Raw genomic sequence first — 26,555 nt, 5'->3', positions numbered from 1 at the left:
TTTAATTGATCTGGATTTGGTTGGTTTTATGGTTTTAAAATTGATTGAGCATGGCTCTTATAGGTGCCTCCTTCCAGATTTTGTTAAATGATATAAATGTTTCCTTAATTTGAAGTATGTTTTTTTACTTTCAGGTACCCTGTTTCTTTATAATCAGCTTAGTGTCGTGGATCCCGTCTAATGATATCGTATCCTGCATAATAAGTGTGTATTATAACCATTTAATTAAATAATTGTTCCAGCGTCATTCACCGCAAAAAGCTTTAAAAAGAGAGGAGAGGAAGGAGGGTAGGGAGGGCTTTGCCCTGCAGTGGGATGAACATGGCTGAAATCTAAACCTAAAGTCTAATCCAGCATCTAAGTTGTAAACGAACATAGTCAAGCCACTACGTCCATATCTTATTGTATTGTCCTTCTATTTGAAACAAAATATCAAAAGGATTGAAGGCGATTTCCTAAGTAGTCCCATTGTTGATTAACTAATGCATTTCAGTGATTAAGGAATTAATATTGATCCTTCTTAAAAATAAATAAACTACCCGTTACTTTCCGTGCTGATTGAGTTTTTGTTGATCTAGAAATGTAATCCGCTTACTCAATTTACTTGCAACTATAAGACAGTTTAACTTTATGAGCCGGTAACCTTATGAACTCAAACTTGACACATCCTGTGCAATTAAGGAGTGTGGAATACTTTTACCGAAATAACCCGAATTTTTGTTTATGGCAACAGCAATTATTTTCGTAGAAAAAAACGTTAACTGTCAAATATTTATGATGCGGAACTGCGCGGAACCTATAAAGACAGTTTTTGTATGAATCGGAGGAATTTATGGTATTCCTTAATGTCACACAAAATATTTGACACAAAAAGACATACAACTTCACACTAAGGAATGTTTGTTTGCTTTCCTACTTGGTTGAAAGTTTTAGTCCTGTTGTTTATTAACTTAATAGTCATAAACATTGAGATAGACCAATTAACTGAATGGTCATAATCATCTTGAGAAGGCCGAAACCTGGCAAATACTAATGTGACTTTTTCTTAGACAGTATTTACATACGGTTAAGACAGAGGCAATCAATCTGTCTCTAATAATGGTGGTAACTAATGCTTATTCCTGAGGTCTTATCCCACAGTGGGAGATTTGAATTGTGATTTTGATTTGTGGTGATAATTTAATCATAAACAATGAAAATTGTAATTCTAAATTGTGCGCACACACACATATACGTCACGCCTATAATCGCCGAAGGGGTAGGCAGAGGTGCACATTATGTAACCTAATGTCACTGTACAATTTCTGTTGTAAGTACCATGTTGTCCTATTGCCGTATGCCATATACCGGACACATTTCCAGACTCCATGCTACTACTGAGAAATTTTCGAAAAACCGAAAACGCCCAATAATACCTCGCCCGACCCGCGAATAGAACGCGAGACCCCTTGCCTGGCAGTCGCACTTGCAACCACTCGGCCAACGAGGCAGTAAATTGTACGCAAAAACTGTAACTATAGTGTGCTTATAAGTAGTCTTCCATATTCGTGAACTTTGGTATTATAAATCGCATACATCGACCAATGGTCTGTTGCAACTATTATATTTAATTAGGCGCGCTGTCAACACATAGCCTCATGACAATCGCTTTGGCAAACGACATAGATCTTCATTGATCAATAAATATTTGGCAGCAGACCATACAGACAAATATTTAGTTCGGTGTTCGGTTATTTTGAAAGTACATAACGTCATGTCGTTTAATCACTGAAGCGGTAGACAGAGGTGCGGCTTTTCTATATAACACGTACTATTCATCAGTTATGTGATAATCCCGGTGATATTTACACGTTGTCTTCAAAGATAGATACAGTTACGACCTTTCGTGTACGGCTCTGGTTCAGGCCATGGTGTGGAGTGAGGTGGATTGATTGTCTCCTCCTTCTGTGAAGCGCTCATGCTGGCTAAGGAGGAAGCGGGCTGCTTTAGACATTGCGGGTGTCGATGATCTCCAGCAACCGTAAACTCGGGCCCCGGCTAGAAGAGTAGGGGTCCCTAGGAATGGGGTGGTTTTAATTTAGGATTAATTGAGATAAATGCTTTGATTTTGACTTTATACAGTTGTAGGCTAACGCCTGACCCGAGCGAGAGAAGATATTGGATGATTTTTTCCCCTTTAAAAAAGGTAGACACAGGTGAACTTGCAGTATGTAGTGGTGGTATAATTATCTGCTGTCTGGTCTTGGATTGACACCCGCAGGAGGAGTAGGTGTAGGACCGAACTGGAGACGAGAGAGAGACTGTATTATACCTACTCTACCGTCCCTACATGACCAGCTTTAATCGGGCAAGCTGTAAGGACTGCCGACTGGCTGTTTTTTTTATGTTAAATGGGCCGACGTTTGGCCGCTATCTCGCCTGATGGTAAGTGATGATGCGGCCTACGATGGAACACGTCTGCCCATAAGCAACCTATTCACTCGGGCCTTGATCGACGTTTAAAGCATTTTCGTGTGCTAGGCTCGCGGTGTATAACTTTGAAATAATACGGCACTTGAGCTAATAATGCATGTTCTTGTTACCACCCACTTAAAACTGCAAATCATCGATAACATTGTTATGTGGTTACGCATTGAGCTATAGTTTTGAGTTGATTGCATTATTTATTGCCTGTTCAAGATCATTGATAACACATAGTTCAGGTACCACTACTTAAGCATAGAATCTATGAATTTTGAGAAACATTACACACTCGCTGCCGGCCTCTTTAAACTAAAACTTCTTCTCAACCTGAAATGTGCATAAAGCCATTAAATAATGATTAATGGTTTATGAGCCATGGTGTTTGTTTTTTAATCTTTTACGAGTTTTTTTCTCGTGGCTATTGGTATCAAGGAAAGTGTTGAACTGTGTGTGAAATGGGTAAACCGTTTGGGTTGTGGAGTATTTGCAAACGATGGTCAGGATGCTGTTCCCTTCGGATGTTTTGTGTTTTTTCATTTATTTTGACTTTATATATCATTTTGATGGATTTTTTTAATGCTGATGTGTTCATCAGCGTTCAAACTAAACGGAATGCGGCGATGGATATTCTGAAGATGTGTGAGTATTTAAATAAGTTTTATTTTATTTCGAAAGTTTTCAAGTAGCATCGACAATAATTAATGGGCAATTTTGTCGGTCTAGTATAAAACAAAGTCGCTTTCTGTTCTCTATCCCTATACATTAGTCTTTTAAACTACGCAACGGATTTAGATGAGATTTTCCAACATGAGTCAAGTAATTAGGATTTTTTACCTCGTTTGTCTAATGGGTGTGTCAAACCAAACGTGCCTGCTGAACAAGAAGTCTCGGATCCATTTCAACTTCAGGTGTTATTAAGATTTGAAAATTCTGAAAATCTGGGTCGTACCAGAAACTCACCTCTAATTCAGGTTACTTTGGCGGCTTAGAACAACTTAGTAAAAGTGGAAGGAATTTATTATCAGCTTTGCCTAATCCTTTAGAAAATAAAGACCCTGAGTCTTGACTTCTACTAGCTCATCATTATAATCCTATTAACCAGAATCAGTTATATCGATCTATATCTAGCGGCTTTCTGCGACCTTCATCAGACCGTCTGTCCACCCAGTAGTTGGACTACTAAGTAGTTCAACCACTAGCTTATAACATTAATTATAACACTACTAAGTAGTTCAACCACTAGCTTATAACATTAAAAGTAAGGCAAACTTTTTAAATCCATGTTTTTTTTTATTATAACAATAGGTACCTTTCTGGATTAAATATTGCTTTTTGATTAGTTGTGTAAGTACAGATATTACCCAATTATTTCCTTAACAAACGATTTTTAAATTAAATTAACTTCGCTGTGTCGAATTTTCATTATTTTATTTTATCATGTTGGACTTATAATTAAGACAGATGTTTTATGTAATTGTATACAGTGCTTGATTCAGAATTTCTAAAATAATTAATTTTAGTCTGACCAATTACTAGATCCGTATTAAATCTAGAGAGCGCGCTAGGCAATAACTTCCTAGGCGCCCCTAATTTTTGGCGAAATTGCAACCACTTTATGGGTAGTTGGGCACGTACGTCTCGCGGCGCCTCTCTGTAATTAGGTGCCCTAACACTTGGCTTGTTTGCTTCAGGTCGGCTCTCCTTATTAATCGTATTCAATTAAAATAAAACTACCAAAAAACCCAAATTATTAAACAGAACACGTATTAATTTCTACCAAATCTCGGTACAAAAATCTATCATAACCTGGTCACACCGCTGTCAGCCGTCATTTGTTTTTTGACGTGTACACACGTCCGAGCGGTGTTTGTTGTGGTTTTTAAATGGAAAAATATTGTAATTTTTCAATTATCAAATTGGAAACTAGTCGCCTTATCTGAACTATAAGTGCTAATACGTATAATAAACTTTCTGTCCCCGCAAATATGCGTAACACGTTAATGTTGTGTTAAGATTTCGAACTGGATGTTCTGTGGTACATTATTAAGAATTTAGTGATGTTTTTTGTTTACTTTCGCGTCCAGTGGTTAGCAAGAACAAATATAACAGGAATATGGACGAGATAAACGGTTCATGACGCTCAATTTATCTCTAAAACGTTAGTAAAATAGATATTCAAAATGCGTTTAAACGTGAAGAAAGCCCTCATTTTTGTGGGCTGTGTAGTGTTTTTATGGGTGTTACTATCATATGCTTCTGTAATAGAAGTGCCACGAGCTGTTCCACAAAAAGATCCTGCTGTAGAAATAGAAAAAAAGATAATAAAGCTTCAGAAACAAGTGGATGCTCAGATGGCTGAGAGTAAAAGCCTTTTGGCGAAAGTAAAGAAGTTAAAAAAGATATCAGAAGGTGAAAATGTTGGTGGCGAAGAAGATAGTCTTAAAGATTCAGAAGTTATGCAGCGTAAGTACCTCTTCTTTTTTTTAAATATGTATTTTTAATAGCCAGTGTTTACCTTTCTGTGATGATTTTGAATTCAGAACACATTTGTATACAAACTCATTATGTTGTAATAAAAAAATTAAATTGATCTATGAGGTTGTTGGTTGCAATAGGTTCACTTCATATTAGTTGCATGGGACTTATAACATAAATGGTAAAAAGTAGGTGTTTCGTTGAATATTATGTTATGTTATTGCAAATGCATATATTAAGAGCTTTTTATCATGCACAGAGGCAGAAACCAGTGCCTCCCACTTATAGTATGTAACATACTTCTTAAGCATCTATATCTTTTTAACCTATCAAATGTCTTATGCACCATCATCAGGTCATAAGACAGTACATTTGCTAAGGGTCAAACAAGTGACAGGATTATTAACAGGCATAAACTAACAACAAGTGTATCCTGTAGGTGTTCCAGTTGTCTTTCCTGCTATTTTTTACCTAGTGTAAAGAATAGCATTTATTATTCATTCATAAGTTATTATTATTATTCACCATCACATTCATCACCATTTGTGACCTATGATGGTGAATCACCATGTTCCTACCACCACAAGACATAATTACATGCATTATTTTGCCTGTCCCTACAATATCCTCAAGGTGGACAGAGAAAACCTGATAAAAAGTTCAGGAAGCGCTGGATACAGGCAGCTTCCAACCTGCTAATCTGGAAGTCATTGGAGGAGGCCTATGTTAATGTATTTATGAGAGCACCATTTATAAATAGAAAACGTTTGGCTAAATAAATAAAATATTTTGAAAAATATTTCATAACTACAATTACTACTTTTTTTAAAACACTATATTTCCTCTACATTCTTTTTATTTAAATAAAATATCATCATGCATCAATATTATAAACAAATCAGGTACAATATCACAGATAAAAAATATTATATCCTGAACATCTACTCGTAATTTTAAAAAAATCACCATTCATCAACAAAAAAATGTCAGATAAAACTGCACAGATAAAAAAATATTTGTCACTCTACTGTAAAAAGGTTAGTCAAAATAGTTCCGTTAGCTATAAACGACCGTGACTGGTATTGTGCTAAATGTATGACAAACAAAATGTCAATGCACTCATGTTTAGTCAGGTGTTGCAATCATAGGTATGGTCTCTGGTTACATAATATATTAACAGGTAGGTAGCTATAACTATTGTAAACTAATTTGTTGTGCACCTGTTTGACTATTTTTTATTTACTTTAAACTTTACCCCACGCTAGGATTTTCTCTTGTGTCGTGTGTTGTTTACAAAGATACAATTTCATATACACATGACATCCAGATTCGAAACAACAATTTGTGGATCACGTGCGGGAATCGAACCCGTTATTCGTTGCGTGGCAGTCGGTCACCCATAAACCGCGCCAACCGTGCAGTCAAATAGTTTTTTAATAATAATTTAAAGTTTAGTTATACTAGTAGATTGTTTCTTTTTGTGCAGTTATTTAATGGTTATTATTATCCAGAGACCCTCTTTTCATTAGTGAGCCTATTGCCCTACACTGATTCCAGCTTTCATGCCGTTACTAAACATTTCCGAAAAACTAAGAATTGAACATTCCTCGTCAACGCTTGCGACCGCTCAACCAATGAGGCCAGTTTGCGCGATAGTTGTTTATTAAAAGTCTATTTTTTTATCGATCCAGCAATCCTAATTGGGTACTATCCTCGGTTAAAAATAAATTATTACATTACACTCTCATTCATAAATTAGATGAACTATTTAATTTTCGATGTTTTCTAGTTAAATTTCTAGAAATAAGTCTACCATTTGACGTCAAAAACTTATGACGTCATAACGCACTATTTCATACAAAGTTTATAGAAAATATCGTTTGCGACGTTTCGAAAAAAGTATTGAATTTGACCAGTAGGAAAGTAACCTATTGTTAATCATAATCACTCCTCAATCCGATTGTCTCGATTTTTCATCTCACAAAAGATAATAAGTTTACAAATAGTTGCCATAGCGAAATATCCATCTGAACAGTTGTGTCAACAAAGGTTTTATGTTTTGGCCAACCGCCCAGTGTTGCCAAACTATGCTCAAAATGTTAAACAGCTTGGGAATTTATTAACAATGGTGATTATAAACTCTGTGATCTCTTATACCCATGATCTGTACCCTTAGTACGAGTTAGCAAACTCATATAGCAATACGTTCAAAGTAATCGCTAAAGAGCGCGTTCGGGGCTCTGATTGGCCGGCTCGAATAAACCAACCAATCAGAGCAAATGCCATGTCGTCTCGATATCGTTCAACGTAATACAAACTCGTCCTCTATATACTTAGCCCTCTATTCCGTGCTCTATTCTGGTATTTCCGGATTTTTACCTCACTAACTAAAACCACCCCGGTGGCCACACTCTGTACCTAAACGCAGCCGAGTCCTCTAAGTACACCTGCTTCTGAACCCCGACGATGCGACGCCTGCTACGGCACATCCCAGTGGGTTCATTAGGGCTGATGCCTGATCCGGAGCTGCGGACTACCTAGCGTTTACCGGGGCTCCGGCTCGAAAAGCAGGAGTAGGAACGGAGTGTGTGGTTTTTACTCAGGCTGACAGTCCCTCTCGTCAATGTATACATATATATATCGCCCTATACTTCTCTCACCTTCTCGCCCAAGGCGAGAGAAGTACAGGAATTGTATGATTTTCCCCCTCAAAAAAAAGTGTTGCATATCCGCCTACCTCTTCGTGGAATAACGCATCAAAACACACGATTGAAAGAAATGCAGACACACCAATCGACACAGCACAGATAAAAATAATAACTATGTACTAAATTAGTTATATAAATTAAGTGCAAGACTTATACAAATATGAAAACCTACTCTATTTTGTAGAAGATAGAGTCTAAAATGCAAGCTGATATATAATAGGTCAGCTGGTGATAAAGCTTGCGATACTGAGATAAACCATCATCTGGCCACATCTGGCGAACCATGTGTGATAACAATTATGTATTTGTAATAACAATAAGGACAAAGTATGGCTGGGTAGTTATTTTTCGGTTTTTCGAAAATTTCTCAGCAGTAGCACGGAGTCTGGAAATGTGCCCAGTATATGGCAATAAGCTCACCCCCTATTACATGGGACTTATAACGCAAATGGTGAAAAGTAAGTGTACATTGTGTAGCGGCATTACGTGCCGTAATGTGCACTTCTGCCTACCCCTCCGGGGATAAAAGGCGTGACGTTATTCAATGAGATAAAGTTAATAAGATTGTTTATCTATTTCAATAATAACTTTAATACCCGTACGTAGATATTATCGTTTTGGGAAAACCAAAATGGTAAACGGATTTAGAGCAGCTTATGTCGCTCACGTGAGAGAGACATGATTTCTGCACAAATGGGCCGGCTCGACCGGAGTGATACTACGGCCTCACAGAAAACCGGCGAAAAACACGACGATTAATGTTACAGAAGGCTAAATTCCTTCCTCTCCTCTAAAAAGCTAGAAGTCTCTAAACTCTAAAAGGTTTGCTATGATCCCCATGCTCTTAGCAGGGAAAGTTTAAACTTTAGATGACACTGCAAGCTGCCTTTAGGTTGCAGTTTTAGGAGAGAAAGTAGCATTTCTACCTTTTTAAACATCAACAGTCCTTGATAATATCCACTGATGGACTATGAGTCTCCACTAACAAGAGTGCCAAAATCTCCACCTTGCAAGACGGGATAGAGACCAGTTTAACACATTGAACGCCGTGGTAGTCACCGGTGACCGACGTTAGCGGAGGATTTGCCTTCAACAGTTTTCTATTGGCAGTCAAAGACTTAAAAGGTTCACGTTTATCAGAGAACGCCCGGTCTCTGTCGAAGGAAGCGCAAGGGTGGTGAATAGGTGACAAATGTGTTTAGACTCCATCATGGTTAAAAACTAAAATTCATCGTTCAAAACACTACAAAATGGTTGTAAAAAAATAACTGAAAATTACTCTCAATTCGTTTCGGTTTAAAACATCGAAACGTTTGTGTAAATTTAATAGGTATTTTTCATGGGCAGCCTACATCAATTATTATATAGTTTGGACGTTTAAATTCTATGTTATTTTCATGTGTTGCATTGTATATGTAACGTAACGCATCGATGATTGAAATGATGATGACGAAGAACTGTTTAACGTCTCTAAACTAGGAAATCCAATCTTGGCAATCCCGAAGCCCGATTCCGATCTCGCCCTGTCTATACGTATCTAACATTTTGGAACGAACATACGACCTTCAAGAAAAAAGCGAATTACTTTTTAAAAGGCCGACAACGCACATGTGTCTCGTCTGGTGTTGTGAGTGTCCATGGGCGGCGCTGGTCGTTTGCCCCCTATTCCATTAAAAATAACGTTTAGCTTCATTGACGGATAATTAATTTCAAAAGTCCTTTTCTAAGGATTTATATTACTGAAATGCTTTAACTTTGAATGCAGGTTGCTCCTACTTGGAAATTCCAACCGTCATATCTGGAAGTCATTGGGGAAGGTCTATGTTTAATGTCTTGTGGCTGATAAAATGATGAATGATTACATTAATTATTTTTAACTTAATTCCAGATCTATCTCAACCCATCCTGCCGGTACTAGTGATAGCGTGTGACAGGGTGACGGTGCAGCGGTGCCTCGACAACCTGGTCAAATTCAGACCGAGTAAAGAAACCTTCCCTATTATTGTTAGCCAGGTAAGTGAAGAATCTTTCTAAATATAACCTAATCTTATTTAAATTCATTATGATGTTTTTCGGCCTATTCACGTAACTATTTGACGAGGAAGTCGACTAGTTTCAAGCCGTGTTAGAGGCTCATATTCCTGAGAAAAACATAATAAATAGTTATTTCAATTTGACCAAAATGCGCCGGTTTCACTTGCTCACTGTATATCCGCAAATCGGCCCATAAACCTCGACGGAATCCGTGTGACATAGAAAAAACATACCGACCGAATTGAGAAACTCCTTTTGGGGAAGTCGGTTAAAATTTTTATAAAATCATGGATCTCAATCGACTGAAGTGCCATCTAGTCATCGCAAAAAATGCTTTCATCGCACACTATTTAGGAACAATACCAGTAACTGCTTTGGAATTTGTCACCCAAATCTCATTAGTAAAGATTTTCATTGTAATTGTAGGTTTTCTTTGCATTGCTTTCGTACCTACAATTGTTGGTGTAAATCCAATATAAATAATAGGGATTATTGGGATTCCCTGCTCGAAAATTATCTGTACGCTATACGTGGAACGATAACGAAACGAGAGAACGATCGGCGTTCTGATAGGCCGGCACGAATGAACCAACCAATCAGAGCGTAGGACGCGCTCTCCTTTCGATTACTTTAAACATAAAGCCAACTCGTACTGAGGGTGCTGCTCGAAAACCGCCCAATCGTCCAAATCCTTTAAGATTCGGTTGTACATCCAGACCGTATAATCAATAAAATGTACACAGTTATACTGTACATATTTTAATTATACAAAAACCGTCACCCTCCCGGCTAACTGTCCTAACTACCAATTGATGTTTTTCCAGGGCAACCGTTTTTCGGGCGTTACAGTTAAATAACTGTAGATGCGTTATTTGTGGCTTTATCAATGAATTAATAAGTTTTTTATATAGGTCTTGGCTTATTCTTTAATTTTGTAGTCGCCCTAAAGCCCTAAGGTATCTATTTAATGTCAGTGCAGATACGTCAGTTTGTGAGATACGACAGTTAGCGGAGAGGGCGACGAAATGTGACAGACAGCCCGGATAATTTACACCCGCTTTTCATTATGCATGAAAGTGCAATTTCGAAAGCTACCAACGGCAAGTACCAATGTAACTTTTTCGGAGTTATGTGTACGTTCTAAGATTATTTAGACACCACTGACAAACGGAGAAAGAAACCTGGGCTTATAATTTCTAATTATAAGTTTGAAATCGCCAACCCGCATTGAGCAAGCGTAGTGATTAATACTCGAACCTTCTCCGTGCAAGAAGAGGATTTTGGTCAGCAGTGGCCACTTATAGGCTGTTGATCGCCGATCCGCTTTATGTGAGCGTGGTAATGGTAATGTTCATTCCTTTTCCGTGTGAGAGGAGTGGGACATTCACAGGCTGATCCAATTTCAACTCTACTGAGAGTTTCGCTTTATCAAAATGAGTTTAAAAACAGGAAAATTCAAAGTAGGTAACTAACTACACATTATTATTAAACAACGCCAATGTAATCAACTTTTGCGGAATACGATTAAGGAAAAATATAGTTTATATTTTGATAAAAATGTTAAACAAGCTGCAGCAGTGATCCGTCTTATGGAAAACTATTTTATAATGTTTTTGGGTAGCTACAATACCAAGGAAGTTTTTCTAAAATAGTTAGTAGTTAGTTTTCTAATAGTAATACAGTTGTTTATCTAATTTAAATAAGAAACAACTTTCTATTGACGAAATTTGATAAGAATTTACTTGCTATTTTAAATAGTTAGAATGAGTTTCTACCAGAGATGTGCTATGTAGCTATGCTACGAAGATGTAATAGCTAAGCTGTGAAACTATGACTGTTTCCACTGATACTAAGCTATGTAGCTGTGCGAGAAAGATGCGCAGCTCGAGTATGCGATGTATCGATAGTAGGGAAGCTATCCACAGCATGCATCTTTCCATATAAAAAACATAGCTTAGCTGAATCCGTTTCCACCAGTGCTATACTATGTGTACCAATTAAAATGATTGGTGGAAGCCAAACGCATCCACAACAACGTAACATTAAGATTTTCTCCTGTGTCGTGGGTGCGTTTACAAACATACAATTTCACATTCACATGATATTCAGATCCGAAACAACAATCTGTGGGTCACACAAAGAGTGCGGGAATCGAACCCGCCACACGTTGCACGGCAGCCAGTTGCCACCGCGCCAACCGTGCAGTCGAACATATACGCATATCTCTTGTGGAAAAGCACTCTAAGTATTAAATGCTCAAAAAAGTGATAATTTCGTCAAACATTTATTCGCATCTGTCCGTGAGGTGATTACAGTTATCAGAGACAATTATACACGGTTTACGGGCGAGCCAGTGATAAGGAGTAACAGTTTCGTGACAGACATTTTATTACTAGTTGCTACACATTTTTTGATCAAGTTATGCAGCGCCTGGCTTAGTAATAAAGTATTGTATGTAAACTATACATAAGATTATGGTTTTTATTTTAATAGGTTTTTTAAGGTAAAATCATCAGATGACTTCTTCCGCCCTGGGCGAGGCGAGAGGGAGTGTCATACTTTACTGACTAAAAACCACCCCGTTCCTACTCCTGCTTGTCGAGCCGGAGCCCCGATAAACCCGCTAGGTAGTCCGCAGCTCCGGATCAGGCATCAGCCCTACTGGACCCCATCTGTGGTGGTCTTATAGCTCTTTGAGCACTTGCACGCCCCAGCCGTCGCGAGGAGGTTCGTTCCCTCACGCGGTCCTAGTTAGTTAGTATTTGTATAGGTTATAGCCACATATAGGCTATGAGGCATGTGCTCTGATCCCTGTGCTCTGATGAGACCGCGTTCGGCGCTCCGATTGGACGGCTGGTATGAACGAACCAATCAGAGCCCCGAACGCGTTCTCGTTTCGATCTCGTTAAACGTAAACCAAACTCGTACTGAGGGTACTGTAGTTAAAAGCTTTAACTAATTTTCTTACGTATGATCACTCCAAAATTCAGGATGTAAACGTAAAGATAAGATGTGATGTAAATGTAAAGCGGTTCTTTGCTTTAATGTAATAAATAAATCTCATTATCAAGTTAATAATTAGATATCAGTTCCTATTTGAAACATGCTAAACTACTGTACAGATTTTGATAAAATTCCGCGCAAAGATAGATCACGGATGTAAATACCTACGTAACGGATCTGCGTGATGGATGTATGATTGGTTACCGAATGATATGATAATATTATGATTATGATAGTGATTTGAATAAGTATTATTGTTTCGCGTTCTGGGTGTGATGTGTATGTGAATTTGTATGTTTGTAAATGCACCCACGACATAGGAAGACAGCTTACTGCACGGGACAAATTTGCACGGTTTAAGCGGTGGCTGGGTAATTGGCTGCTAGGTACGCAAAGTGTAGTTGCCTCGATTTCCGCACGGAGCAACTCTTTGTGTGATCCACAAATTGTTGTTTCGGGTCTGAGTGTCATGTGTATGTGATTTTGTATGTTTGTAAACGCACCCACGACACAGGAGAAAATCATAGTGTAGGGCAACGTTTAAAAAATATTGTTGGGTTGCTTTCTTATTAAAAAAGTCGACCTAAAATGCTTTCCTCATAATCATCATAATCATTAGACAGTTTTATTCTACTGCTGGACAAAGGCCTCTTCGATAGTAAGCCTGATCGAGAGTGTGTCTGAGTCTTACCGACTAAAAACCACACCCCGTTTCTGCTCCTGCTTCGAGCTGGAACCCTGGTAATGCGTAACGCGTTACGACATCCATGGCTTCGAATTAAAATGTGTGTTTAAGGAAAGGATTAATAGCACCTTCAAACCTACAAGAAAGGAGCTTATTCCTTTTTATCCAAAAGTTCGGCAACGCGCCTGTGCCTCCGCTGGTGTTACACTGGTGTCCATGGGTGGCGTTGAGCGCTTATCATCTGCTCGTTTAAATAGAAATGCTGACTTTCCTTTAACCAACAAGGCAGTTTTAACGAATTAAATACTTTGGCATCTAAGGTATGAAATAGCTTTGATTATGGAGTGTCTGTTTATTGTCTTTATATTATATTATCATTGAAACTAGATACAGGCTGATTAAACAATTAGCCTTATGTTAAGAATTTCATTATTACCTACCTATACTTAAAACACCTGTCTTAATATTAGTTTTCCTGCTCGTTGGCCGAGTTTGTCTCCGATTTCGCTAAAATATGGAGTTTAAAATTATCCTCGGTGTATGTCATTTTTTTTATTGAGCGAAACTTCGGACTGCGGACTTCTCCCTCCTTGGGACAGGCGAGGGATAGTTAGACTCTTACTGACTAAAACCACTAGGGTTGCCAACTTTTTTTACAAGAAATAAAGTATATTTAGGTCTGAGAAGGAAAGTAAACAGTATTTTAGAAAAATTAACAGTATTTTATTTTTTTTTAAAAAAATATGTGTGAGCGTCTAACATTTAACACTGTGTAGTGTTAAGCATTTTGAAAACAGTATTTTGTATACTTTATTATTGTTCAACAGTAAAAAGTATAATTTAGTGAAAAACAGTATAATACTGTTTTTAACAGTATAGTTGGGAACCCTAAAACCACCCCCATTCCTATTCCTGCTTTTCGAGCCAGAGCCCCGGTAAACCCGCTAGGCAGTCCGCAGTTCTACGGTGTATGGCAGTAGGTTATATTACATAGAACTTTTGACATAACTGACGAAATGTGAATACAATATGCGGTGGCCAGCGTATTAATAAATAATGTTATGTTATACCGAAAAACACATAGGTTCTACTTAAAAAAAGATGTATATTTTTTCCAGGATTGCGGCCACAACGCGACCTACGAGGTGATAACGTCGTACACGGCGTCCGACCCGACGATATCGGTCGTCCGACAGCCGGATTTGTCGGAGATCGTGCTGCCGCGCGTCAAGGTGAAGTTCCGAGGCTACTACAAGATAGCCAGGCATTACAAGTTCGCGTTGAACCACGTGTTCGAGACATTGGGACATGAAGCCGTCATTATTGTTGAAGGTTAGTGCTTGTTGTGATCATTTATTTATTTAAAGTAAAATAGTATAACATTACAGTCTTGACACCAAAGCGTTATACATATATCATATCATCATTTACTGTAAAGGCCTCTTCTCATGCGGAGAAGGTTTGAGCTTTAATCACTCCGCTTTGTTTTTTTTTTTTGTTTTATGAAACACGCCGGTAAACGAGCAGACGGATCACCTAATGTTAAGCAATCGCCGCTGCCCATGGACACCAGAAATACCAGAGGCGTTACAAGTGCGTTGCCGGCCTTTTAGGGGTTAGGAATGAAAGGGTTGTTGGAGAATCGGGGATTGGGAAGGATCCCCATAATTTTCCAAATTGGGCCTCCGATAACCTCACTCACACAACTAAACACAACGCAAGCGTTTTTTCACGTCGGTTTTCTGTGAGGCATCATCATCATTTGCTGTGTAAAGGCCTCTTCTCACGTGGAGAAGGTTTGAGCTTTAATCACTTCGATTGCCCAATGAGAAATGGCAGTGTAAATATAATCCCAAACCCCGAAAAAGCCGGTAACGCCTCAGGTGTTTCGCATCTCCATGGGCGGCGGCGATTGCTTACCGTGCTCGTTTACCGGCTTATACCATAAAAAATCTGTTGCGGACTGTAATATTATATAAAAACAACAAATTGAATAAAGAAAATACTAAACTCTACAACATCAGTAGTTATTGAATGCCACCAGTCGACACAATAGCATTCACATAAGCGATGCAAAACCAAACTGGCCTTGTCGAATCGTTAGCGGAGTTAGTTCATTGTATTATACACTCTATACTCTTTGTTATAGAGTCCGTATTTAATGTGGACTATTAGTTTTATTGTACACATTATTATATGTCCGTATGGTGACGGGAAAGTAGAATATATTTGTCACCACCCCTACTCTTCCCGCGGGTGTAGATAGAGTCGACTAAACGAACCACATATTTAACAGAGACCGGGTAGCTGCGCTCTCTAAATGTAAGCGTCCATAGGTCCGCATCGTACGCATTGCACGCATCGCACGCATTCTGTGTGACGTCATCAGCATGCATCGCATGTAGGCATTGTTGATGATACGGTCCATACAATACGTACCTTTATAAACCTGATATTTTTAAACTTTTTTTACTGGTACAAGCCCGCCACAATCTTCCAAACGAGCTCAGTGGAAGAAGTTTCTGTCAAAAATATAGACCAATCAATAGATTATGGATTAAAATTGTATGTTAATTTTAGTCATATTCTTACTAATCACTACCTATTAAATGGCGGAATTGCGAAGAGCACGTACAGCCTATACGTAAGGTCCAGCGCCGGACTTCTCTCGTGTTGTGTCAGTCTGCCGTCCTATCGGTTCAGAGAGTGAAGGAACTGAGGATGCACCTGTGTTTGCGCACACACTTGTGCACTGTAATATCTCGTGCGTAATGGACTAGTTTAGTTAGACTTTCCAACATGACCAAAATCGATCGGGAAACTTAGGATAAAAAGCGTGATTAACTATTATGTTATCGACTTACTTACTACTGTTTGATGAGGAACTCGACTAGTCTCAAGCCATGGTAGATAACATAAGAATTAATTTAATATGTCTCATGAAAGTTGTAATAAAAAGGCGTGGTGTTACGTGGCTCCTAATATAATCAATTTGACACCTCTACCTATCACTCCTTGGCGAATCAAGCGTGAAAATGTTAATTTAGCTATGTTATGTTATGTTATACCCAGCGAAGCGGTCTCTGTTACACAAACGTTATCAGTAATGGTTGGAGAAATTTACATGTACGTGTATAGCCACAGGTATAGCTAGGATGGTAGATTTCAATAGCGCTGTGTTATGCCCCAGTATGACTAATAAGTTGGTGATTAGAATTACAATGCAATAGCATACTTGGTATTGAATGCAGGGACAATTTCGTCGTCTGTCGTGCTTACCTAATATACATAGATACTCGTAAACCACTTTTTTATGAAACACGCCGGTAAACGAGCTGATGTATCACCTGATGGTAAGCAATCGCCGCCGCCCATGGACACTTGAAACACCAGAAGCGTAACAAGTGCGTTGCCGGCCTTTTGGGGGTTAGGAATTTAAGGTTTGTTGGGGAATCGGGGATTGGGAAGGGGGGTAATTGGGCCCATTCACAGTTCGTAGTTGCGACTTTGGGACTCCTCTGCAAACAAGGAGTTTACCACCAATCGTGCATTACTAAAAAGTACTAAATTACTAAATAATAAACGTTACGTTAATTCTGAAATAAAAATAATGACTGTGTTTCGTAATTTCCAGATGACCTGGACATATCGCCAGACTTCTTCGAGTATTTCCTCGGTACTTATCCTCTTCTACTCAAAGATCCATCGCTCTGGTAAGTACTAAAATCCATAAAGAGATAAGACCACTTGATTTTTTACCGTATTGGGAAACCTCTTACGACTTAATATAAACCACATAGTTGCAATCATCTTGGCTGACAATATACGAAAATATGTTTCGTATATCGTATTTTTTTTATGTATTTAAGTGTTGTTCGGGAAAAATATAGTACCAAGGAAGTCTCCGTTTTGTTTTCTTTGCTTTTCAAAGTTTAGGTTAATAAGCACCTACCTATTCTTATCACTAGTTATGAATCGTCCACATGAAAATTGCTGTTGAAATAAATCAGTATACATGTATTGTGTCCAGGTGTATCTCAGCGTGGAACGACAACGGCAAGATGGAGGTGATCGACATGTCCCGGCCGGACCTGCTGCACCGCACCGACTTCTTCCCCGGCCTCGGCTGGGTGCTGCGCCGGGAGATGTGGCGCAAACTCGCTCCCAAATGGCCGACTGCGTGAGTATACGCCATCTTTTATCTTCTTAACGGGATCTGTTTTGTCCCTGCTCACCTGCTCTGAGTTTGCTTTCGGCATTTCTTCTCAGAGTAGTCCGTTAGGAAATTAGATTCATCTAGATTTTATTTTGTAACCCTTTATAAGGCAAAGGGAATATTTTTACCACCAAGTGAAGTAAACATCAACGAAAAGTTCAGTGAATATTACAAAACGCATATTTTAATAAACCACAAAAAGTTTTATTTTAATGTTATGCCTTACTAGCTACTTCTTATTCTATATATATCCTATTGGCCATAGCGTGATGTTTTATAGCCTATAGCCTTCCTCGATAAATGCACTATTCAACACAAAAATAATTATTCAAATCGGACCAGTAGTTCCGGAGATTAGCGCGTTCAAACAAACAAACTCTTCAGCTTTATAATATTAGTATAGATTATAATATTAGTATAGATATAGTGTTAATTCTGACGCATAAAAGTGCTCTTTTATAGCTTATTTACAAAAAAAAAAACATTTCATTTCACCAGATCTTGTTTGTCCAGATAAAATAGTTGTTAAAAATTGAAATTTGCAATAGGGATGATGACAGGGTATGAAAATTAAAAATCTATTTAATTCGTCATAAGAATTTGTCATCTACAAGAATATTTATTACTTTTTTTATGGGATAGGGACAAAGAGCAGACGTATCACCTGATGGTAAGCAATCAGTGCCGCCCAAGGACGCCCGCTACACCAGAGGAGATACAAATTACAAATGTGAAACTGACTGATTTGGGATTGAGCATGGCGTGAATGTTCCAGTGCCCAGTATCTGCATACTGGGCACTGGAAGAGTAATTCAATAATGAGTATATTGTCTTGTTATTTCAGGTTCTTCGACGACTGGCTGCGTAACCCAGTGAACATAGACGGTAAGGCCTGCATCAGGCCGGAGATATCCAGGACATACTCCTTTGGAAAGGTGAGGAAATGTCTATTTTATTTTGCTAACACATTGATTGAAATACACGACTAACGAAAATTAAAGAAGTTTTTTTAAGAATACACTTTTGACAGTACTAATTACATGTGATTCAAGGGCCCGGGTTTACCCAAAACTAGTCGTGCATCCCCGAATCTAGAAATTTTAGGGAACAGTGAGTAAAGGTTCCTAAGAAAAGGAGGATCCTCCGACCAGGCGAAGTGATCATGCCTGGCGGGCTTTCTGCCCAACTGTTGTTCGTTGGGATTTTCTATCGATGTTTATTCACATTTGCGATGGAGGATTAATGACGTCATCCGTTGATTTGCTCGTCGATAGTCTATGTCCGACTTCTGTCATTTATCACTTGTCACATTGTGTAGCCAGAAACTTAATCGAGAATATGAGTAATATCTTATTAAATAATAATGACTGTTTGTCTGCCTTTCCAGGTGGGCGTGAGTAAAGGTCTGTTCTTCGACCTGCACCTCAGGAACATCCAGCTCAACATGGAGTATGTGGAGTTCACCAAGCTCAACCTCACCTACTTGCTCAAGGTAATACCATTGTTTGAAACTCTGTTCAATATACCTATAGCTAAAATATGTAATTTAATATCATTTAAATCTTTCACTTTGTGTGGTTAAAATGTAATAAGGTTCCAAGTTTGCGCTTAAATCTCATTGCGCAAATTTAAGTGTGGGAAAGCCATGCTTCGGCACGAATGGGCCGGCTCGACCGGAGTAATACCACGGCCATACCGAAAACCCACGTCGGTTGCGTTGTGTTTCGTTGTGTGAGTGAGGTTACCGGATACCCTATTACACCCTTTCCCAATCTTCCCAATCCCCGATTCTCCAACAATCCTTAAATTCCTAACCCCTAAAAGGCCGGCAACGTACTTGTAACGACTTCGGTGTTTCGAAGGCGGCGGCGATCGTTTACCGGCTTATACCATACATAAAACAATATGGTTTGAGTTCAACGCACAAGGTTTTGCTCTATAACTTTAAACTTCAATGTTTGCGCAAAGATTTACCAGAACAAAATAACCTAACAATGTTCAGTTTATCCCTTAAATATTTATACTCCAAAACATTTGCCTCCCTAAATTCCTCAAAATTATCAGAGAGAGTGACGTGCTTTAGCTTGGAATTGGCCATTCATTCTGTTTCTCTTAATTTTTTGTTTATTTTTTATTCACACTTTATTTTAATTATTTTTTTTATATTATTGTAAACTTAAAATCATAATATGCATGCTGTGGTTACCCATAATTGTAAATACAGATAAGCCTAAGGTAGTTTGTATGTAATTGTTATTTTTATTGTGCAATATTGCTGTATTTATGTTGGTGACACTTAATAAATAAATAAATAAACTTGTTTCCACAGGACCACTACGACGACACGCTAACATCGACGGTGTACAACCTGCCGGAGATGTCTGCGAGCGAGGTGGTGGCCGGCTCGGACCTCAGCGCGGACCCCGTGCGGGTCATGTACAGCAACGCCAAGACGTACCAGCGCGCCGCCAAGAAGTTGGGGCTCATGGACGATTTTAGGGTGAGTTCATCAACATCATTATCATCATCAACTTGTGGGCGCGGACCCCGTGCGGGTCATGTACAGCAACGCCAAGACGTACCAGCGCGCCGCCAAGAAACTCGGCCTCATGGACGATTTTAGGGTGAGTTCAACATTATCATCATTATCATCATCAACTTGTTAGCGCGGACCCCGTGCGGGTCATGTACAGCAACGCCAAGACATACCAGCGCGCCGCCAAGAAGCTGGGGCTCATGGACGATTTCAGGGTGAGTTCAACATTATCATCATTATCATCATCAACTTGTGGGCGCGGACCCCGTGCGGGTCATGTACAGCAACGCCAAGACATACCAGCGCGCCGCCAAGAAGTTGGGGCTCATGGACGATTTCAGGGTGAGTTCAACATTATCATCATCATTATCTACCTGTGATAGTCCATTGCTCGGACCTCAGCGCGGACCCCGTGCGGGTCATGTACAGCAACGCCAAGACGTACCAGCGCGCCGCCAAGAAACTCGGCCTCATGGACGATTTTAGGGTGAGTTTATCATCATCATTATCATCATCAACTTGTGAGCGCGGACCCCGTGCGGGTCATGTACAGCAACGCCAAGACATACCAGCGCGCCGCCAAGAAGCTGGGGCTCATGGACGATTTCAGGGTGAGTTCAACATCATTATCATCATCAACTTGTGGGCGCGGACCCCGTGCGGGTCATGTACAGCAACGCCAAGACATACCAGCGCGCCGCCAAGAAGCTGGGGCTCATGGATGATTTTAGGGTGAGTTCAACATTATCATCATCATTATCTACCTGTGATAGTCCATTGCTCGGACCTCAGCGCGGACCCCGTGCGGGTCATGTACAGCAACGCCAAGACATACCAGCGCGCCGCCAAGAAGTTGGGGCTCATGGACGATTTCAGGGTGAGTTCAACATTATCATCATCATTATCATCATCAACTTGTGGGCGCGGACCCCGTGCGGGTCATGTACAGCAACGCCAAGACATACCAGCGCGCCGCCAAGAAACTGGGACTCATGGATGATTTCAGGGTGAGTTCAACATCATCATTATCATCATCAACTTGTGGGCGCGGACCCCGTGCGGGTCATGTACAGCAACGCCAAGACGTACCAGCGCGCCGCCAAGAAGTTGGGGCTCATGGACGATTTTAGGGTGAGTTCATCAACATCATTATCATCATCAACTTGTGGGCGCGGACCCCGTGCGGGTCATGTACAGCAACGCCAAGACGTACCAGCGCGCCGCCAAGAAGCTGGGGCTCATGGACGATTTTAGGGTGAGTTCAGCAACCTGTGATAGTCCACAGCTGGGCTTTGGACATGGTTTACGAAAAAACTAATCTTAATTAACTAAAAATCACGGTTTACTTACGTAAATTAATGGAGAAAAGCTCTACTATTTTCGAGTCACAAAGGGACTCTTCATTATGAGCAGCGTGCGCATACGCGGCAACGACGCGCAGCTTGCGGTAATGTATGTGAGTAAACCGTGATTTTTAATTAATTTAGTAAGTCTTACGAGAATTATTATAATCTTGTTTTGAAATGTAAGATAAAAATGCTTCGGCACGATTGAGCCGACTCGACTGGAGTGAACCGACGTGAAATAATTACAGCGATAATTTTCGCCGTATGAGTGAGTTTAGCGGAGACCCAGTCCCACGTCACAGCTCAATCTCTTGTTATGTTCTATCCCTAAAGCGGGCAAAATATATTAAAATATTGACCAAATATATTTGAGCTCCCGTTTATTAATAGCACTGAGTCTGGAATTGCTCCGTCGTTTGATAACATGATCAGTAAAAGTTTGACACTCACCTCACCTAAGGCGGGAGTAGCAATAGGATGATATTCCCACTTTAAAAAAAAAATGTGTTTTAAATTGTATATGACACACCTTTGGCATAAATATTTCTTAAATTTTATTTCTCTTGATTTCAGAGCGGAGTCCCTCGCACAGCCTACAGAGGTATAGTGACGTGTTTCATAAGAGGGCGGCGCGTGTACCTCGCGCCCTCCTTCGAGTGGAACAAGTACGACCCCACGTGGGGCTAACGAACGCCCCACGTCCCTGCTTACACCCCGTACGAGACAACGAGGTGCTACGGTAACAAGAACTTTAATAAACATCATTTTGTATAAGTTTTTAAACTGATATGGTCACTAACACTGTTATTAGAACTTGAGACGGGATATTTACCATGTTTATTCAAAGTCAAAGTCAACATTATTTATTTCAAATAGACCAGGAAGGCACTTTTGAACGTCAGTCAAAGCAAATAAATAATATTAATAACATCTGTCTGTCTGTCGGTCAGTCCTCTAGTGAAGTTATTTGCTCGTTCCAAAGTGTAGATTCCTATGGAGAAGAACAAGCAAGAAACTCCATAGGTTACTCTTTTTCAATCAGATTCACAATACAATTTTTGGTTACATTGTTTCGATTGCTTCATGTCTTTATGATTATGATGAACTGAGTTCATCCGTGATCATGGCGCTTGCAACAGTGCCGAAATATCGGAAACTCATCGACATAAATAAACATGGTAAATATCCCGTCTCAAGTTCTAATGATATCATTTTGTATGTGTCTCGTCGAATTACCTACAATTATTTATAATTCCAAGAATGACCCAATCTAGAGGTGACAGCAATATGAACTTTATTATTATTTTAATAAAGTTCATTTTGGAGTGGTCTTAAGTAACGAATATAATTCCTCTCGACACTAGACGATTCGCCCGAGCCATTAAACTGCTTCGAAGAAGATGTTCTACTAGTTTCTCTAAACACTGTTAAATGCATGACGTCACCGTGTCATACAACGCCCATTTCATCATTATGGGCCCCTGTTGTAACCTGAAACTAGTCGAGTATCTTCCTCGAACAGAACTCTTCTTTAAAAGGCAAAGCACTTGTAACGCCTCTGGTGTTGTAAGTGTCCATGGGTGGCGGTGATTGCTTACCATCAGGTGATCAGTCTGCTCGTTTGCCTATCACATAAAAAATGCAATTTAATGTGTCTGTCTGTATAAATTGTATGTGTGAATATGAATATATGGTCATAATACTATGTCACTACTATATACTACCCGGCACGTATCGTGGCAGGATTATATCGAGATTTAGGTTTAAACTGATAAAAATAAAAATACAGTTTCAACCCAGTTTTTTTACAGATTGCGCGGCAGCCGGTTGCCCAGCCGCTGCGCCAACCGTACAGTCAGTCAGTCAGTGTGTAACATACAGTCAGTCAGTCAGTCAGTCAGTCAGTGTGTAACATACAGTCAGTCAGTGTGTAACATACAGTCAGTCAGTCAGTCAGTCAGTGTGTTACAGTTGCGTGCGTGCTGACAGACTGTTCCTGAGTGTCTTAAGATTAGTTGACCCGATTTTGATGCGGTTGAGAAACATTGTTTATTTATTTTATTCATACTTTAAAAAAAAGCCAGTTTAAGAATAATTTATCCCCATGTGTACAAAATCTTGCCATGTTACGTGCCGCGGGCTATATCTACTACTAATAAATAAATATGTAAATATAATCGAGTTTGTTCTCGTAATCTTTTCGAATATTTACACTGTATTGGATAGAGTTTTAAAATATAAAGAACGAAATACATTATTCATAGTTGTATTGCGAAGGTACTAAGTTTTGTTGTGTGAGCTCTGCTTTTGTTCTAAAAAAATTGTTTGTACTTCACATCACATCAAACTAAAGGTAAGCGTCCACAGGCCCGCATCGTACGCATTCCGTATGACGTCATCAGTACGCATCGCATGTAGGCATTGCCGATGATGCGGTCCGTACGATGCGGATCAGTGGACGCAGTTGTATGAGTTTCTATACAAGACAAACTAAAATCCGTTGCGTGCGGTGCGGGCCTGTGTATAATATTAGTAGGACCGGAGCAGCGAATAGTTATCAGGGCTTCGGCTCGTAAAGCAGGAGTACGAACGGGGTGGTTTTTAGTCAGTAAGAGTCTAACACTACCTCTCGCATCACCCAAGAAGAAGACATTGAATGATTTTCCTCCCTCAAGAAATAAAATTAGTAGGAATAAAAAAATTAAACAGTTGAGTTCATACAACAAAACTTAGTGTAACTGCTCATAATTATTATACTTAAATAGCATTACATTGAAGCCATATTTGAAGTAACAAAACCTCCCTTATATGAGTGCTCTTACCCGACTTTGCCACGTAATTTATCGAAGATTTTTTAAAACAAACCTTGTCCAGATAATAACGAATATGACAAAATAAAATACTTATTGTGCTCACTAGATAGCGTTCATGTAGCTTAAAGTCCTCCTTTTCCAGTTACCGTCGATCAAAAAAAATTTATTGTCCAATGGTTGATATTAGAAAATTCCCCAGTTCGAAAAATAACTTATCCTATAAAACGCCGACAACGCACTTGTAACGCCTCTGGTGTTTCAAGTGTCCATGGGCGGCGACGATTGCTTACCATCAGATGATCCGTCTGCTCGTTTACCGTCCTATGCTATAAAAATATCTATTGAACTACATAAGGATCTCAGGCTACATTACCGCTATTTTCTGAACACAACACAATTCATTTTAATTTCAAAGTGGCTTCAATGAGTGCTATTTCATTAAAAAACATATATTCATGCCAATATTATAAGTCGAGTCGACTAAATTATTATAAACATTATCATAGTAAGTGTTTTTAGTAACTTTCGAATGTAAAAAGTTGCTAAAACTAAAGCAAAGTGATTCTAGATAATTTTGTACATATACAATACATAGTTTATACATAATGTAATTTAGTTTTTTAAGGTCTGATGTTGGTAATGCATTTTATCATATTATCAAGTACTAGCGACCCGCCCCAGCTTCGTATGAACCTTCCTCTTGAATCACTCTACTTATTACAAAAAACCGCATCAAAATCCGTTGCGTAATTTTAAAGATTTAAGCATACAGACAAACAGACAAAAATGGCGACTTTGTTTTATACTATGTAGTGATGAGGCGCGCGGGATTAGTTGACAGTACAGCGTTAAGCGTCCACAGGCCCGCATCGCATCTATTGTTTGAATTCCGTATGACATCATCGGTACGGATCGCATGTAGGGATTGCCGATGTGCAGATCAGAGGAAGCAGTTGTGTGAGTTTCTATACAAGACAAAATAAAATCCGTTGCGTGCGGGCCTGTGGACGCTGACGTTTAAGGTGCTTTTCCACAAAAGATGTACTATGTAGCTATACACACAAACCCAGAGGTTATAATATATAATTATGTGTTGCTTCATGTTTCTAGAATCCCACCTAAATCTATATTTTTTATGAAAATTCTTTCAGCAATTTGGGCGCTAAGCCACGTATACATAGGTACAAAAATATGCATTTATAATAATTTGTAGTTATTCGTTAATAGTTCATCAGTACGTGACAGTCCACTGCTGGACTCTCACTCACTCAGTCCACTGCTGGACACTCTCTTATTTATTATGTAAAGGAGGGTCATATCCTTTACATAATAAATAAGAGTGTACTATAACCTCCTTGCTTGACAAGCAACTTAAAGTTCCCAATGTAAAAGATTCAGATCCTTACTCCTTGAAACAAATTTCAATATAATCAATCAATAATTATTCAATGTCAAAAGTATATAACCCCAATCATAGCTATGTGTTAATTTATTGTATGTATTGGCATCGGCGGCCAATTCTCAACGTATAATATCATTCAGAATATGGAATATAAAGCCAAACTCAGTATCATTGAGTTCATTCAATATCATTGCGTATTGTGCGCTAGTGTTGCAACTCAAGAGTATAAAATTTCACAATATCAATGTCGGTACTGCCCGGTCTCTGTGAAAATATTGCTTGTGCTATAATAAAATGCATTTACCAACACTTTATACAGTATGGAGATCACTCATATGATTTAAATTAAACTACAAGTAGTACTCGTCCACAGAATAATAATGCTCTTTTTGGCTTACCTACTGGGCTTATTTCGCTCATTTTTTGTTTATCGTCAGCCAAGATGACAACAAATATTTGGTTTAAATTAAGTCATAAGATGTTTCTCCATACGATATATACTTATAATAGTTTAATTATAAAAATCATTGACTACGGTCGTCATAATATAAATTGAATTTACTTTTAAATTGAACGATCTTCCATTAATTTTATATCAACGTTGTTTGAGTTTAAGATATTTTGTTGGGGAAATGTGATCATAATTATTTGTTACTAGCTTCTGCTAGTGGCTTCGCCTGCATTCTCGTGGGACAAAAAGTATCATATCACCCAAGTCAGCTCATACCCTGTCTGTATACAAAAATTCATCAAAATCCGTTCAGTAGTTTCAGCGTGGTTGACGGACAAACGTCCAAATATCCGAACAAACTTTTACATTTATAATATTAATTGTGACAGCGTAATTTTATTATAACTTTCGTGAGACATACTA

At 39.0% G+C, this 26,555-nt stretch overlaps 1 protein-coding gene across 3 annotated transcripts; it reads left to right on the top strand.

Annotated features, from left to right (window-relative positions):
- Nucleotides 1-2,711: 2,711 nt before the first annotated feature.
- Nucleotides 2,712-23,776, top strand: LOC118279725 (alpha-1,3-mannosyl-glycoprotein 2-beta-N-acetylglucosaminyltransferase). Of its 3 annotated transcripts, XM_050702381.1 has the most exons (10): nt 4,270-4,926; nt 9,535-9,659; nt 14,487-14,700; nt 17,003-17,081; nt 17,399-17,548; nt 18,429-18,519; nt 18,972-19,076; nt 19,914-20,059; nt 20,184-20,208; nt 22,040-23,776. In XM_050702381.1, the coding sequence occupies exons 1-10, from the start codon at nt 4,644-4,646 to the stop codon at nt 22,151-22,153; spliced, it is 1,332 nt and encodes a 443-aa protein (XP_050558338.1). In that variant the 5' UTR covers nt 4,270-4,643; the 3' UTR covers nt 22,154-23,776. The 3 variants fall into 3 exon arrangements, with proteins under 3 accessions (XP_050558339.1, XP_050558338.1, XP_050558337.1); XM_050702382.1 differs by lacking the exons at nt 4,270-4,926; nt 20,184-20,208 and adding an exon at nt 2,712-3,102 and having other exon boundaries at nt 19,914-20,084; XM_050702380.1 differs by lacking the exon at nt 20,184-20,208 and having other exon boundaries at nt 4,271-4,926; nt 19,914-20,084.
- Nucleotides 23,777-26,555: the final 2,779 nt, after the last annotated feature.

This window comes from Spodoptera frugiperda, chromosome 22 (assembly GCF_023101765.2).
Source record: "Spodoptera frugiperda isolate SF20-4 chromosome 22, AGI-APGP_CSIRO_Sfru_2.0, whole genome shotgun sequence".
NCBI lineage: Eukaryota > Metazoa > Arthropoda > Insecta > Lepidoptera > Noctuidae > Spodoptera > Spodoptera frugiperda.
The sequence above is the reverse complement of the archived record's forward strand: the minus strand, read 5'-3'. Positions and strand labels throughout refer to the sequence as shown.